Source organism: Ascaphus truei, chromosome 3 (genome assembly GCF_040206685.1).
Source record: "Ascaphus truei isolate aAscTru1 chromosome 3, aAscTru1.hap1, whole genome shotgun sequence".
Classification (NCBI taxonomy): domain Eukaryota; kingdom Metazoa; phylum Chordata; class Amphibia; order Anura; family Ascaphidae; genus Ascaphus; species Ascaphus truei.
Window position 1 is genome coordinate 389,034,574 of NC_134485.1, and position 17,995 is coordinate 389,052,568.

The 17,995-nt window shown below is 42.7% G+C and overlaps 1 protein-coding gene across 5 annotated transcripts in view; it reads right to left on the reverse strand.

Annotated features, from left to right (window-relative positions):
• The window catches only part of YAP1 (Yes1 associated transcriptional regulator), a 96,713-nt gene that overhangs the window by 34,079 nt on the left and 44,639 nt on the right, over positions 1–17,995 (reverse strand). For 3 of the 5 annotated variants that reach the window (XM_075592427.1, XM_075592426.1, XM_075592431.1), the window contains 2 exons: positions 14,860–14,972; positions 10,639–10,752 (listed from right to left, as the gene is read on the reverse strand). In XM_075592427.1, coding sequence (XP_075448542.1) covers positions 10,639–10,752; positions 14,860–14,972 — 227 coding nt within the window. The remainder of the gene's footprint in view (positions 1–10,638; positions 10,753–14,859; positions 14,973–17,995) is intronic. The other 2 variants (XM_075592430.1, XM_075592429.1) reach the window with 1 other exon arrangement.

A 17,995-nucleotide genomic window follows, 5' to 3' on the forward strand; every position in this document is an offset into this window, starting at 1 on the left:
TATGGAAGCAATTGGTTTGTCGATGGTTGAGGCACTAAGTCTTAGGAACTTAGATTGCAGTAAGTCAGGTCCACATTGGCTGCTTAGTTTTAATTTGAGGAGCGCTTGTGCAATCTCCTCTTCGGATACTGGTAAAAATGTAAAATTGTGAGCAGTTTTCGGAGAGGGTAGGGCTATAGGGGTACTCTCAGAATGAGGTTCATGTTTGTGGTTTGGGTTGTGTTTCTAAACTAACTAAAAGTTAGTAGCACACCCCACAAAGTAATCATTGAATGCATTTGCAATGTCAGTGGGATTTGTCAGAGTAATATCCTCCTTAGTGATATTACTTAGTTGTTGATGGCTGGAAGGATGGAATATATTGTTGGTAACCTTCCAGAAGTTAGCTGGGTTTGATGTATACTGGCGAAGATTGTCAGTGTAGTATTGGGCTTTTGCATGTCTTGTTTGCCTTGTGCATATGTTCCGCAGGCATGTGTAGTGATTGAGATCCTTGGTAGTGCCAGTCACTTTGTAGCTTTTCCACAATTCATCCCTGAAATGGTAGAGTACTATAAGATCAGTTATAACCCACGGAAGGTGGGCCACCCGTACTCTTATTCTGCGTAGTGGAGCATAGGTATCAGAGTTTTAAGAACTCAGATTGGAAATAGTCGAGCGCAGAATCAGGGTCGGGAATTAAGTAGATTCTGTACCAAGGGCAGTTGGTAAGGCCAACCAGAAACTGTTGTGCGTTAAAGTTTCTAAATGTTCTAGTGAGGAGAACTTTAGGGCTTGATTGTGGTGGTTTAAATTTCACAGGTCACTATGGCATCCTTCCTGACCTTTTCAGTAACCATGCAAGAGGATTGGATTCTGCTGGGATTTGAGGGGAGAATCCAGTCTAGTATATTCAAACGCACACAGTTTTTCAGGCCCTTCCAGCACAGTATACAAGTCAGGAATGGGTGCAATTGTTCCATATTTTAATAAAGGAAAATCTTTACAAACTTCTAGGTGAAAAGCTGTAAAAACGTCTAAAATAAATAAGGCAGCTGTCTTTCTGCTTCTTATTAACTTTTAAAATAGAGAGGCAGCTTTCTTTATACCCCTAAAGATAACACCCTGTAGCTAGCAGAATAAAAAAAAATGGTGTCAAATTTTACACAAACCAGAAGGAATTTCTTTCCCCCCCCCCTCCCCCTTTTAAATCAGCAAGATCCCATTTAGGCACCTTCAGGTCTGTGTACCTTAAAATAGTTTCCTGGCAAATGGTCTGTTGATGTGCCCTTGCACACACAACTCACTTCAAACACCTTAATTAAAAAAACAAATAACTTCGTTTCGCAGTTGAAACTAGGATTTAGTCAGTTTCCTGCCTTATTCTGTTCCTCTCCTTGTTTCTGTAAATCTGGAAGGCATTTGATTGGCATAGGAGGCCTTACACAGGCAGCTAAGACCTCACAGGCAGACAAACAAAAAAAGCTTTGTTCTGGTAAAGGGGATCAAGGCACGGGGGAAGGGAAGGACTAGTTTGGGTTTGTTTTTTTTTAAACAAAAATTTCCAAAATAAAGACAAGCTTACAATTAAACTCCTCACGTCTCCTAGTCAACAACCAAATCCTTTTGTCTAAATGCATCTTTTTAACAGACAATGTGATAATTAATGCTTACTGTACAACAAATAGTAATTAAGGGCAAGACGTAATGAGATGTTTGTTGGAGTAGAACACCCACAAAACCGCCGATCATTCAAGGTGGCCAGAATGTTTTTTTTCTTTTCATTGACAGTTTTTCCCTCCCAGTGTTACCAAATACATGATCTCTGGGAACTAATGTCTGGTAGTCCAAAGAAATTACTTTAAGCATAGCACAATTATACATCAATACATGGTATTATCTGTGGCTGTTACGTACCGCTGTCCCACGTACAAAACTGGCGCACGACAACCCAGGTTGACACAAAAAAAAAAAACAAATATGATAAAGCAATGGAGTCCATTCATAATATAGCACCTTACATCAAAGATGCAGCCCTGCATGGGATTCAATGAACCAAGCTCAGCGACAGGTTTAATAGGGTAAAATGAGATCAATGTGAATGTAAATTGTGGAAGTGTTCAAGCTACTCCACCAATTTCCTGCCACCATATACAGAGGAAAAGAAGGATCCAACGCTCTACGGTTTTGATTATAATGCTGATTTATTTGTGCCACACAACGTTTCCACCTAAATAGGTCTTTCTCAAGTGACTAGTGACCATATACGGAGCACAGCAACGCCAGGGAAGCGGTTAGGAACAGGTCTGCATAATAAAAGTGAATGCGTCAGTCATGCGAGTGGGAATGGGTTGCCCAGAGACTTGTATAATGACAGTGGATCCATCATTTACTATTTTCTGGAACCGCGTCCTGTTTCTAAAGGAAATCCCATACCAAATTGAATATCTACTCTGAACCGTGGGGAAGAGTGGAGCTCCCAGAGATATCTGCAGTATAATTTAATGGGGTTACACACACACATATGCAGCCACTGTAAAAGTATTCAAAAAAGTGATCCAAAAATTACAAATGAATTAGAAGATATCAAGGTTGCTCTTGTATAAACAAGAAGTGTGCAAAGGCTTGCTAAAAACAAACCAAAGTGAGTTTATTGTAAGAGGTCTCTTGTTTTCAATACTGCCAAAGTGAAATATATATATATATTTTTTAATGCTGTATTGCAACCAGAGGTCCTCCAGTCCCAAATTGTGCCATTTCAAGCGTCATAGAACGCGCCTCCCCCCACCCCCCCACCCCCGTCCCGTTTCCAAGATACTTACCAGTGTTTTCTCAGGGAATTTATATGGCCAACTGATAGGAAGCTGCAAACAATGATGTAGACGCTTCCTATTGTCCCACAGGACCTCCCGCCCCCGAGATTGGGTGATCATTTTGTGTGAGGGAACAGAAACACAGGTACCATAGATGAGGAGGCAGGGGGAAGGGAGTGCTCATAGTTAAAGGCAGTGTGGTTTAGCGCCAGAGAACGCTGCTGTCCCAATACTGTAAGGCTTGGGTCCCGCTGCATCCGGCGGCGAATGCGCACCACTCACCAGTTCCTTACTCCCCCCTTCGGCCGCGCTTATAGTGCGCGCGACAGCGACGAGATGGATGACGTCGCCGTTAGCGAAAGTTGTAATTTGCTTTCCGGCAACCAGGTCTTTGATTGGTTCAGAGGCTGTCATGTGGCGACAACGTCTGAAAAATCAAATTTGACCGGCTTCAGAAACTCGCGCCGCCAGCGTTGCTCCGCGCTTACTATAAGCGCACGCGACGGCAGCAATACATTTGTTTTGCCGCATCACCGGCACTATAAGCCGCCTGGACGAAGTGCGGGCGCGCAGGCTCGTACGGCGGGACCTTAGCCTAACAAGGAACCGATCAGGCGGGATTGTTACTCTAACTCACTGTAGTATCAAATGTTAATGTTTCAAGCATTAAAGTTAAACACTTTCTAACACAATCTTTGTAATTTTTTAACGTGTGTAAAAATGTGAAATGTTGAATGCAAAACTGAGGGCCTATTTCAGTCTTCAAGGGCCACCAACAGGACAGGTTTTCAGGATATCCCTGCTTCCGCACAAATGGCACAGTCAATGACTGAGCCACTAATTAAGCCACCTGTGCTGAAGCAGGGATATCCTGAAAACCTGACCTGTTGGTGGTCCTTGAGGACTGGAGTTGCCCACCCTTGGCCTATACCAATGAAAAATATAGAAGCGATTCATAAAACATCTACATTAACTGAAATTAAAAAATAAGGTATTAATCGGCGAGCAACAGTGCGATTGGGATCGTTATTTCACTTGCTAACCAAACATCACAGCAAATGCCTTTCATATTTGAAGTTACTGAAACACTGCCATTCCTACCGGCCACAAAACAATTGTCCTTTCATTCAGAGTAGATTATATTACAAAATAAGATTAAGGGAAAAATTCAAGTCCAACTTTCATGTGCCACTGAAGGTGCATTCACTCAGCTTCACCAGTTAAAAATGTCTGCGCTGCCGTTCAACAAGCATCTCAATGTTCTCAGGCTTGTCCTGATATTTTTTGCATACCTAGACCTCAACATGTATTTGTTTTATGCCACTACGGTTTTCCGGTCTACAGATTAAATATATAATTTGTGAGGAAATGTTTAAAAACGAGAAAACTAAAATGCTGAACATTGATTCGAACATTGAAACATTATGTTAATGGAACGCAAACATGCATTATGAATGTGAAACTGCGTGCAAAGTATTAGTGAACGTGTAATACGTTGGGATTGCTGTGTTATCTGATCACATTGGTGCATCAAAAGAGAATGATGTCAATCAATCGCAGTGCTGGATTAAGCTGCTGATGAAGAGACAAATCTACACGCCTGAGGTCATCATCATCATCATCATCATCTATTTTATAAGTAAATACAGGCCTCCACTTAAAGGGGCTTCGCAATACTTTAGTCAGTTTGAGAACTACAATTAAATACAATTATTTTGTTACATAAGAGACAGACAGGAAAAGTCAGAGTTATAATAATAAATGGCTGCATTACATGAACAAAGGTAATACACATTCCGTTTATAGATAATTCATGGACAGTCAGATATGATTATGGGCATAAGTAACATTTACAGACAGGATCACAAGAATTTTTTTTGAACTTCTATCCTTCCTCTTCTGTGTGTTAGAAGAGGCCCTGCATCAAGGAGCTAACAATCTATAGGCAGGGTAAGTTGACATTGGGTACAGGGGATGAGAGGGCTGGTGAGTTTCAGAGGCAATACCAAACATCAGTGAACAAAAGCAAACGGCGACACCCCGCGGCTGCTGCCTCTGGGGCGACTCGGGTGTTAGGTCTTTGAGATTCATTGTGGAAATGAAAAAAAGCAGCATGGTAGCACACAGTACCTGAATCAGACATGCAGGGGGGAGGGGCTGATGGACTCTAGGGGGTCTGGAGTGGCTCCTGTCCTCATGCTGTTAACCCCTTCCATGCTGGAAGTATTTAACAGTATGCATCACCTGACAAATCCTTAGCTACAGATCCAGTTATATAGTCCTCATCACAGCACCAAAGGTCTCTCCATCCCATCAACACACACATCTGATCTGATAAAAACCCTAAGCAAACAATACAGAAATTCTGACCCTAGGAATTCAGGAATTCTAAAGATGCAAAAAACATACTTTGTAAACAAACGAATAAAAAGTCTTAATGGATAGCTACATACAGATGTATAACCTAGAAGCACAAGTTTACTCCTCCTAATCTCCTTAAAATCATTGGGTTTAAACGGGGGCTGAAACCAGGTAATTTCCATTCTGCTCTATCAGTCCTCCTCTTGGAGAACGGCAGGAGCAGAGCAGCAGAAGACCGTACCTGCATCCGGTGGCGGAGGGTGAAGAGGACCACAGTGACATCATGGGAGTAGCGGCGGCAGCAGAGGACGTCATTATTGAGCCGGTGGGAGCAGCGGAACAAATACTATCACAGCCGGTGCGAGCCGGGGAACATGTGACCGGAGCAGGAGCGTTACTATCAAGACAGCCAGGGTCTAGCACATGTTCACCGGCTGAGATAGGATGTGTTCCGCTGCTCCCACTGGCTCAACAATGATATCCTCTGCTGCCTCCGCCACCAGGATGTCTGCCGCTGCTCCCAAGATGTCCCCACTGTCCTCTTCACCCTCCGCCGCCGGCTGCAGGTAATTGAAGGCTACCCGGACCCGCAAGTTTTCTATTTTTCCCAGAGTACCCGGTACCCAGCAATTCTCAGGACCCGGTACAACACTAGTTTCAACACTTGACTTTTTAAACTAAACAATGGATATTGGGGACAAAGTTTAGTTTATTTTATTTTTTAGTAAAACCAGTTTGTTTTTGCACAAAAATATTAAAAACAAGTGTTTTTTTAATGTAAAAAATACAAAGTCTCATGTACTATACAGCTGTTGATGTAGACAGTGCAGTTTTTGAAAAGTGCTACATTTGCAATGGTACAGAGTCTGTGTGTGTATGGAAATGTAACACGTCATACAGAGCATATCACTGCTATTTAGTCTTAGGCTAAGGCCCCGGTCACGGCGCTCTAATGCGCGCCCGCGCTTTTGGCTGCGCGTTCCGGCGATTTCCCGGTCTGCAGCTCACTGCAGTAGCAGAGACCGGGGGGGGGGGCGTGGCGGAGGAGTGACGGGGGCGCGGCCATGACGTCACCCGGCAGGTTCGCCCTCATTGGCTGAACCGCCGGGGGGCGTGCCTAGCCGCTCAACGCGAGTTCCTGCTCTCAATTCTATTGAGCAGGAGTAGCTCTCGCGCGAGCGCTGCGGCCCCCCCTCGCAGCGGGCCCGGCGCCATTGCGGGGAGGGCTCTCGTGAGCTCAGCGTCCGCCACAGCGGACGCTGTAGCAGGCAGCGGGGGCAAGGCCTTAGGCCTCGGCATGGTCAGCTGAGGCGTGCTGCTGCTCGAAACTGAGCCCCTGCAGCCGCAATGAGAGCGGCTTTAGCAAGGGCTCGCGCACGCTTGCGGAAGCGTGTGTCTGACACAGTTTTGAAATGTGGCGCTCGCCGGAGCGCAGGGCCGGTCACGTGAGCGGTTCGTCCAATGAGGACGAACCAGCACTGTGACGTCACTGGCCCGCCCCCGTCCCGCCCCCTGACGGCGCGCTGTGTAAGGCCAGGGAAAGCACCGCTTTCCCTGAGCCTCAGCGCGCCTCCGCACTGTTTGGGGCACTATGTCCCAGGCCTTAGGCCTCCTCCAGGGTTACTGCTGGCGTGCGGAGGCGCGCTGAGGCTGAGGGAAAGCGCGCGGAAGCGTAGGCGAGCCCCTACTAAAGCCGCTCTCATTGCGGCCTGAGGGGCTCAGTGCCGAGCGGAAGCGCGCCTCCGCCCGCAAGCACCAAACATGGACGCGGCCTTAGGTGGGACTATACCTCATCACGTAGATTGCATATCCAATAATGTTCATGCAAGTAATACCTTCTCCAACATAAGTGCTTAATAGTTTAGAAAATGTATGTTTAAAAGCCTATATCCAAAAAACAGTCAATTAAGGCACCGTCTCTAATAACGATACAGGTTCCAGGGATGGCACTGGTTGGAGGTAAATCTCTCGGACAAGTATGGGTCAATATATGGCTGCCAGGTCATTAAAAGAAAGCCGTAACTTCATCTGGCGAACATATTTTGTGCTCCTACGTACTGCTAAATGTTTCTCACCCAAAAGGCATAAAAGATTTATAAAATCATAAAAAAAAAAAATCATTACAAATACACTCCGAAAACCTCAAAGTAACAATAGGACCAACGGCGTAGCACAGGGGTGCTCAGCTCCAGTCCTCAAGCCCCCCCCCCCCACCAACAAAAGGTCAGGTTTTTTTAGGATGTTACTTTTAGGATTTTTTTTTTAGGATATTCCAGCTTCAGCACAGGAAACTCAATCAGAGGCTCAGTCTATGACTGAGCCTTCTATTGAGCCACCTGTGCTGAAGCAGGGATATCTTGAAAACCTGACCTGTTGAGGGAGGGGGGGGGGCTGGATGACTGGGGTTGAGCACCCCTGAAGTAGCATATTATAACGGCTGTTCTAAAAACCACGATATTTTCTCATTACATTCTACGTTTTCACTATATCATTATTAACCTTTTATTAAAAAGGTTGAAATTTACTTGTGGCGCCATGGGGTCAATTAAGGAACCTGAATTAAGTAATTCATGCTTTTTCTTTTCTGTTCCTCCACTAAATATTATGTATAAAGCCAACGTGAATTTTAATACATCAATGATGCGGACATGGATGCCAAGCAAAGGTTAAGTCAACATGGACTTAAAATGGCAAAATTACAATGCCACATTGTTACAAAAGTTAACTGAAAAGTGAATACTAAAGTACATTTGAGATGAGAAATTTAGGTATCAATATGCTTATTATCAGAAGCCACTCACACAAAATACATGTTACAATGTGCAATGGAATCAAATTAAAAATAATTAACACTCGCCTTTAAATAAAACAAAAAACAAACAAGATGAACTAAAACTTTAAAATAAAAAAGTTACAACCCCAAATAATATGCAAAGTTGCGACCAAAGTAAGACTCCGTCTAGCGCTAGTCCAACTAACTGCTGCTGTTAAACTCAAACATGATTTTGATATTAAAATGTCCTTTTGTGCATTGTTAGGGCAAACATACGGGTACTGTTATAACAGCAGAGCTGCCAAGAGTGGCCACAGGGGGATTTTATTTAGACAACTATACAGTATGCGCAACTACAGTTTCAAGTTTAACAGCAGCTTGCAGATTGTGTATATTTATCCACATGCCTTTTCCCTGCCCCCTTCACTTACACTCAAGCTCTTTGACCAAGAAGGTCTGGAACAGATTAGAAGTACAACCTCAGAATAAAAAGCCTTGGCATGTTCTCAAGATGTCTGGGTTTACACACACACACCAGAGGCTCCCAAAAAGGGAAACGGTAACAAATTAAAGTCTCCATGTATTTTTGCAAACATGCCTATCAACTTTCAGGGTCTGTACAGAACCGGTCACCAAATCTGCCAACATCTGTATGCTCAGCCATCCCAAACTAAAGAAAATAACATACCCACGTATTGTTTCACTTCTATTACATCACTGGGCGGATTACCAATATTTAACAAATAAAAGTGAGTGAAAAGATTTATTTGTTCAAAATAGTGATTCATCTGTTGCAGACATAGCCAGAAGAAATAGGGGTATGTTTTTTGTGTTATTTCCTCTACCTCGTATAATGTATCTTCTGTACAGCCAAGTCTATCAAGAATTTTCATGCGAGCCCATAACATATCTTGCAACAAACCTACACTACTCCATGGCAAAATACAGCAACTTCATCTCTACATTTCCTCTATAAACCAAAAAAAAACCCAGCGCTTAATTCTTTGGCTGTCTTAGGACTCGGGGGCGCATTTATGATGTACAGCGTACACCCAGAGTAAATTGCGCTCGGACGGAAGAGGCGCGGCCTCCATTTTCATTCACATCTTGGGGGTATGCTCGCTGCTCCAAGCGATCATGAAGTCGCACTTCTGGATGATGTGTGGTACCACCTGTCTTCTGGCAGTCAACTCTGAACATTGCTATTTATCTCAAAGGACCCCCTGGTTCCTGAGAGATTTAGCTTTTTACGTCAGTGTTTCCGATCCCTTTTGTGAAGTCAATATGACTGCCATACAAGCATCACTCCTATTGGCCAAAAGGAAGCTGCAATCTTAAAGCTTCTTATCGGACAACACCAGGAGCCATCTTGGACTTCACCTCATTTTTACTGGCACACAGAAAAGTATAAATATCTTGGGAAACTGGGTCATCATAGCTTAACAAAAATAATGAAAAAAAGCACTGAAATGAGCTATTTCCCGCCAAATATTGCAAAAGGGCAACAGCTATATGCGACAACTTCCCCAAGGCTACTGAACAATTGCAAAGTTATCGTATGTTTATACTTTAATGAGACACATTCTCTCCTGCTCAGAAATGTAGTTCATAATAGGGAGTGTAATAAAGATGAATACAGACGGAATCGTGTATAATATAAACTTAAAATGCAGATGAGAGAATGTTACAAGTAATTTTACTGAAGACTTATACTACTTGAATATTTTTGACACCAAAGTCAACTTTCCACAGCACTAACAACTGATTTGAACTGCAATAGTATGGAGAACAGAAGTGAAATATCCCAGAAAACATGACACCTGTCAGATCACTAAATAATGAAATAGGCAAGTATGTCTACATCAAGGAAAAGCTCATCCGTTTGTTATTTACTTACTTTTAATGCCGCCTGGTATGTTTCAGAGGAAAGGGTAAAAAGAGCAAGATGAGACACCCACAAAGAAACCGATTACCTACACTCTATGCGCATGTACTGTAGCCTACAGTTTCCGATGACTTCCCTCGTTCGATATAGCCAAGCGTGATGACAGCATGCAGTCTTCTCTTGCTCCCACTACTCATCTAGGTTGTCATTTTTGCTACAGGCAGTTCTCTTATCACCTAACTCCCCTGCTGGACTCTCTAAACTCAGAATGAAAAGCCTTCAGCAGTTTGTCCTTTATCATTGCTCTGTCAGATTTGGAGCAAACTGAGACAATTAGAAGACAAGCACAACTAAGTGGTGAATGGGGCAAGATTAACACCTGCACCTTCAATTTGAAAAAAATATAAATAATAAATAAATGATGCAATAGTTCTTATTTCACTATTTTTCCAAACTTCAGAGGATTTTTAATACGAATAGGGAGTTAGAGCTAAATTATGTCCCCTGGCAGTACCCATTCTTTTAAGATGTATACTACAGCTCAACCCCGGTATAACGCGATCCGTTACAACGCGAATCCGCATATAACGCGATGCAAGCGTCGCTCCTAATTTCTTATTTATGAAAACTTTATAACAAGATTATTGGTGTCTTAAATTCTTTATTGTACAATGCATACAATTGTACATTATTTCTAACGCGATCCGCTTATATCGCGATGTGATTCTTTGGACCCCAAGCACAGCGTTATAAATGGGTTGAGCTGTACTTAAATTGTTACTAAACCACAAACATGAGGGAACTAAAGCAGTTCGAAGAATTCTTACCAAAGCGTGGGTCTAATCTTGGGTCTAGCCAAGAGGTGGACTTGTTCTTATGGTTTATGTAGTATACTTCCCCTTCAGGAGTCAGTGCCTGCTCCCACCCATCTGGTAGTGGACCTATAATCCAAAAAATAAAAAAATCTTAAGCATGCAAATTTGAGCTAGGAAATTATTGCATAAGACTTAGTGTGTGACAAGAATAATATATAACAGAGCTGTCATTAAACCTCTTTATCCTTACTATTTTCTATATTACGTGTTAGTGACTAATTCCAGGGAGCAGCCCACAAAAAAATCTGACCAAACAGTCTAAAGTTGACAAATAAAAGATCATGTTCGCTGAGAAGATTACCAGGACCCAAAAGTCCAGCAAGGAACTGGGCTCCAGCATAGTTGAGTGGAAAGGGAATTGCAACGATTGGAAAGCAGAAAGTGGCTGCGGTTGTTGAGGGAATGTGTTTGGATGGAGGTGGTTTTGGGTGGGAGCAGTTCAGCCATCGTGAGGAGCGGCAGATGCTGGGAGCAATCCCAGTAAGTAAGGGACAAGCGCAGACCCGGAGACACTAGTCCTCTTCCTCCTTGAAGGCTGGAAAGAAATTCCTTAGCTTCTGTATAAGTATGCATAAGATTGATAATATTTGTATACGATTGCCTTTAAACCCTAATTCTACTGCTCTATGAAAAATGGCAAATACATGGTAAATAAATAATCACATTAACAGAAGAATATAAATTAAGGTTTTAGATTATGTACTACAATATGGTTAATCCATTAAGCGACAAAATGTCTGTGGCCAAAGGTTGTCATTGACAGTTTGGCAACCGGACCTTTATGACAGACTACATGGCATTGACACGTTCCACGGTTTCTTTGAACAGAAGAGGAAATAGTCAATTTATGTCCCAGATCACTGCATAAGCCGTGGCCGAGATCAGGTAAACACACCAGACAAATCAGGCAATGTTCAGTGGACATCACAAACGGTGCTTACTAGGAACAAACTTTTAGGTTCTACAGCTTATAGTCCACATAACATTTTTAAACAATTAGATAACGATTGTAAAGAACCCATACATCGTTGTTTACCATGGAAATGTTAGAAGTTCAAAAATAATGTCAAATACTTGACCATTTTAAGTGTCAAACAGCTGCATTTAATCTATTCAACAGGCCACTGTACTTTGTTCACTTCATAGGCAGGACTGCCCCTTTAAATGTACAGTCAATCTGTGGTTAAAGAAATAAAAGAAACTTTGCGTAATTGCCTTACGTAGAAAGACTGGGCCATATTTAACAAGAAGTGCTACTTCATAAAGAAACCTTCCGTGCTGGAAGACATTTTACGGGCCACTTACTTGAATGGGCATTAAAGCGCCAAACAAAGCTGTGCTGGGAGGCGCTTCATGTTGTAGCACTGCTTTGTTAAATTGGCGCTCAGTCACCCTTAAAGTAAAAGTTTTATCATTGTGTTCTGTGAAAATTGATTGCTAGGCTACATTAAAAATAAATAAAAAATCCAACAAATATAGGAATTGTCAATTATGCTGGCATGGTTATTTCACAATACAAGAAGCTGGCGTCAGCCGCTGTTGCTCCAAAACAAGGAGAAATCATTATCATGTGTTCATAAAGAGTAACCGTGAAAAAGTTCTAGCTACTGGTTCATGTCAGTCAGCTAATACAGCTTCCCGGTGTGATAGCAGTTATACCTTTCAGAGGTAATCGTAACCAGAGTACTATATTGCACTGTAAGGAGGAGGCAGCAGCCTTCACTGTGGGTCCAGAAAACAACACTTTAACCATTAGCAAACAAATGGCACCAGGACACAGAAAACCGAAGACCGTGTATTTTGATACGTTTATATTGGGAAAAAAAATAATTGCCTTGTACAGGAAGACTACAACACTGCGGTACATTGAAGCCCTTAGCGGTATAAACAAAAGCACTAAAAAGTATATTAAAATGAATTTGATGAAGAATAATGAAAAGGGAGTTCATTAAACCCCTTTCACGCAGACAAGAGTGTTAATGAATGCGTAAAATTGCCTGAGAGCAAATAAATGTTTTGCTTTCAAAATAAAAAATCCACTTTGAATCCTTTTGATGCGTTTTACAGTTTTCAGCACAGATTTTAGAGCAGTAAAGCACAATGTGACACAAAACACAAACCGGTCATGCCACTGGTTGGCAATACACGATGAGCTAGCTCTGAAAACCATTTCCAAGCACAATCATCTACTAGTACTAGACAATACTTAACTGTTTCAACTGTTTTATAAAGGCCCCATGTTTGTTTTTGGTTATGTATCAGTTAATATGTTTCCAATATATCTAGGAAGGTCAATGTCTCGTCAAAATATTCTTTGCGAGAAGGAGGATAACACTTGCAAAGTTTAATACAACTGAATTGTAAGAGACTAGTAGGAGATCACATGTATCCATGAAACAAGGGAAACTTATGCAATGAAAACCATATTTAAAGAAATGGGTAACCCTAGTTAGCACTTTGATTTAAGGGACATAAATGCACATATTATCCCCGAGTATATAATCAGAAGGCTGGTAATTGCCATCTCCAGGAAGATTTTGGTTTCAAGCTTTATAGCCACTAATACAAGTTTCTCCATGGTGAATCACTCCAGAAAAAACTAACATTTATAGGTCAACAATAGAAATATACCGACCGAAGAATGAAATAGTAAAGGTTTGGTCTTCCGAATGTGAGAGGAGAGTAATAATTAAAGTCATTTTATAGCAGAAGTCTGCACTGCCCTTTTATATTTATAGTTATTGTAATATTAACTTAACCCGAGCAGCTGTCCCCCAACCTCCAGAGACCAAGTCCAATTAAGTACTTGCCGGTGGAGACAAAAGGACTACCAGAATTAGCCACATGCCAGCAGCATAAGAAGCCACAAAATACATTGCAGCTTTCTATTGGTGACCTAGTGCAGGGGTGCGCAACCTTTTCCCCTGCGCCCCCCTCCACCATACCCCCTCCAGCGTCAAATGACGTTGCCATGCAACACAACACCAAGTGACCTTGTGGCATCATTTGACGTCGGGCTACCATGACAATGCGTAGCTGGAAGTGTTGGTAAGTTACAGAGGCCTTGCGCAGTCCCCTGGCATTTAAATGCCTTGCAGGAAGAGCGCGGGACCTCTATAACCGCTGCGCCCCCCCCCCCCCCTTTGCACACCCCTGACCTAGTGTAACAAGCTTTTATTTAAAAAAAAAAAGTAATATCTCAAGGACCAAGGGGTCCCTGGAGGTCAGAGGGGAAAGGGGGAAGTGGGGTCTACGGATCAACTCTGAATCAGGTATAAAAGAATGCAAAAACATTAGGGGGTACATAGGGGAGGGGGCAATTTCTGCTTTAATTGGCATCTCCTATTAACGCCTTAAGAGTTACAGGAATAAAAGGCATTACTATGGGTCCATATCTGCCTCACAAAGAGCTGGGAATATATATTGCCTGCCGAGTCACATTACTCTGACATTTTTTTGTGCACCTGGATGACATTGCAAAGTATTGGGGCAGAAGAGCCGTCTCTTCTAATCAGGAGGTTGGATTCTGAGATGGTGATCTAAGTAGAAATAATCTTACTTGACTGGGTAAAAATCATGTCCTAGATTCTAGCAATATAATAGCCAATTCCAGATAAACTAGTCTGTTTTATGGTTCTGGATTCTTGGACATGGCAAGAAATGCACTGTCAAAATCAGCTGTCCACCAAATCAGGAAAAGTTCTATATTCCCTGTTCAGTGTGTTTATCTTGCTATGTAAGAAGCAACTCCATGCCTTGCAAAGGACAAGAAATTAAACAACCAAAGGACATCAACCCATCACAATACAAGACAGCAAGTCAACCTCACCCAATATACTACCAACCATGCACAAAAGCTGTAACTGAAAAAGCTGGCAGTTGACAACCTGCAGTATTACAGAAGAGTTGTAAATACTTTCAAATTCTCAAAGAAAAACAGGGAAAGAATGAGGGGGAAAATGTAATTGGAGAAAATGAAATGTTATTAACAAAATCGTTCTCAAAGAGAATAAAACATGCAGAAAATGGTTGAAAAGCAAAGGTTTCTAGTGATCTTGGTTAGTCAAACATTGTGACAGGCATGCTGCTAATGACACGTATGTTATGAACGCGCAAGAAGTTTGATGGGAGAGCAGAAGTTACATTTTAAGAAGACATTTGTGCTTTATTTACCTGTTGGGTTCATTAAATTTTGCTGAACAGCAGGGCTGGTGGGAGCAGAAACATTCATCTGTGAGAGCATGGCCTTCCTTGGATCTTGCCATGTTGTGGTTTGTTCAATATGACTAGAAATAGAACAAATGAAGCATTAGATGCATCTATTTACAAAAGTGTGCTACGAATCAGGAAGTATTTATGGACAAAAGGGAAATAACAAGCACATTTAATGAGATGGCTAGTTGTGTCATTTGGCAAAAAGTGTTGAATTGTTGTATTCAGTTAAAATCGGTACCCATTTCAAACCAACGACATGTAAAAAAGGGTTTAATAATGCTGACCGCCTGCATCACTTCTTAAAAGAAACTACTATTTTGAAGTGGTCAAAAACCTACCAATGTACAAGCAGCATACAAATCTCTGTAGAAAGAATAAAAAGGCTGCACTGTAAAAAAAAATATACAAATCTTTTAATTGCAATTGCATCTTTAACACTAAATAAGAGCAAATCTTGGTCGTATACCAAGTGTGCTGCCATTTTAATAAAGTTCACATTGGTGCTACATTATCTGAGTTAGGTCCTAATGTAAAGCAGCAATACTGCATGCCACCATTTTCTTCTATTTATATGTATAGCATGAGACAATGTAGTAGAGGGGTGCGCCAAGTGGGGGTGCACAAAGTGGGGGTGGGGGGCGCAGCGACTACAGGAGGTTCGCGCTCTATCCCAGGGCAATTAAATTGTCACAAGGCCTCTGCAGTTTCTCCTATCTGGTCTTCAGCGACGCCATGGCAACATGACGTCACATGACCCAGCGATGTACTTTGACGTCAGATCCGAGCAAGAGGGGGGCAGGGGGGCGCGCGGGCCAAGAGGAGAGCAGGCAGGGGGGCCGCAGGATAAAAACTTTTCGCACCCCTGATGTACAATTCTTACCTAAACTGGCAATCATTTGGGGCTCCTGTTATAAATCATTCAAAATCCTGATTGTGTGCCTAACATAATGGCCACCTCCCAGTTTAAATCAATCCTTCACAGTTAACTCAGCAGCTACAACGTATCCTTACATTACTAAGGTAACATTATCTATTGTTACAGTTCACAGCTCAAACTGCTGGGAATATTTGCACCAAATTATCCGAAACAGGAAAGTGTTGCAAAGATCTTGCACTGCTGGGGAGGTGGGCTAAAGTCTGCTATAGAAATCAAAGGATGCTCAGTATATTAAAATTAATTAAAAATGGCATGAAGAGTTGAATAAAAGAAAAAAAAAACCATGTGTGTACGCATGCGCGTGCCGCCCGGCTCTTCCGCTCCCCCCCCCGAGCGCACACACAGCCGCGCTCTTGCGCGCCGCCGCCTACTGCCCCCCCCCCGCCCGCAACCTGCATGCCGCCGCTTGAGATGGGGAAGAGAGGGAGATGGGACATGCAAGGGGGGAGGGAGATGGGAGATGGGACATGCAAGGGGGGGAGGGAGATGGGACATGCAGGGGGGGAGGGGTGATGTGAGGGAGATGGGACATGCAGGGGGGGAGGGGTGATGTGAGGGAGATGGGACATGCAGGTGGGGTGACGTGAGGGACATGCGGGAGGGGGGGGTGATATGATGATGATTTTACCTGTGCGGTCCGATTTAAAAAAAAAAATATGTATTGGGGGGGTCTTTTAAAAATGTATTGAGGCGGTGGGGGTCTTTTTAAAATATATTGAGGCGGTGGGAGTCTTTTTAAAATGTATTGAGGCGGTGGGATTACATGTAGAGGGGTGGGGGTTTTTGGTATGTATTTTGTGGGGGGGATTGAGTGATAGTGGGGTAATTGACGGAAGGCAGGAGCGAGTGAGAGGAGAGGGGGGTAGTGAGTAAAAGAGGGAGTAAGAGTGAGACGCTGGGGAGATAAATACATGCGAGGCGGGAGGGGGAGGAGAGTGGGTGAGACAAAGGAGAGAGAAATACATGGGTAGAGGGTGGGAAATAGAGGTGGCTCGTGAGGGGTGAAATTAACCTAAGGCAGCGCTTATAGTGCCGGCGACGCTGACGTCAGGCTGCAGTTGCTAGAAAAATCAAATTGAAGCGACTTCCAGCGATCGCGACCAAGCCGCCACGCCGTCCTGTCGCTCCAACTATAAGCGCACGCGATGGCGTCAATATATTTGTTTTGACGCGACGTTGCCAGCACTATAAACGGAGCCCAATATGCGTCAGCCAGATAGGGGTTCCCCGAGATTTTTCGAAATTCTTCAAGGGTTCCTCCAAACAAAAAAGTTTGGGAATCACTGGCGTAGCCTAAGAATGGGCAAGAAAAAAAAGATTCTATATGGACCTCCAAGTTACATTGTAACTTTATTAGTGACAAGTCTGCATAGCATAATTACATACACAATTAAAACGCTCACCAAGTCAGGTTTGTAAATGTCAATATAAATTATACATCTGTTTTACTGAAGTGGATAACTCAAATGTTCCAGGTTACTTTGCACTATTTGAACCTAGAAATACTAGAACGATTTATATTGCAGCAGAACGTACCAGTGCTTTCATAGGGCGGGGAGAGGGGGGAAGTCTTATTTTATACTTTCACCTATGCCTAAATAATTCAGTACCGGTATGTGCCACCTCCCACATAAAATCACTCATGTCCTGCTCAGAAATCCAGGATTTCGTTAAAATAATGATGCTCAGCAGCGAAGGGTGAAGATTGCTCATATTTTCTTCTAGGCGACATGCAGAAGAACTACAAGCTTGTTTTTCTACTTTAGTAGTGTGTGTTTGGCAGTTGGTTGTAAAAATTGACACCATTATTTCTCAACCAACACGTGCAAAGTGCCCATTTTGTGTCCTAAGCAACGCGTGCATTTCATGGAGGGAAGAGAGGCCACATGTGTGTGCAAGAAGTTACAAAAGTGCTATATTTCTGTTCTACAGAACTACATCTGCAAATAGTGACTCACAGAAATAATTGCAGGATGAATGTGTTTATATTTTCTGTGCTCTGCACATTCGAAGGGGAAGCAAAGTGAAAATGGCCATGCAATAACAGCCTTCTCCACTGTCCCAACACTTATGCTTATTAGCGCTACAACGTTTGACCTCAAAACCTATTCAAGAAAAGCACATTAAAAAGATATCATGAAATAAACAACACATTGA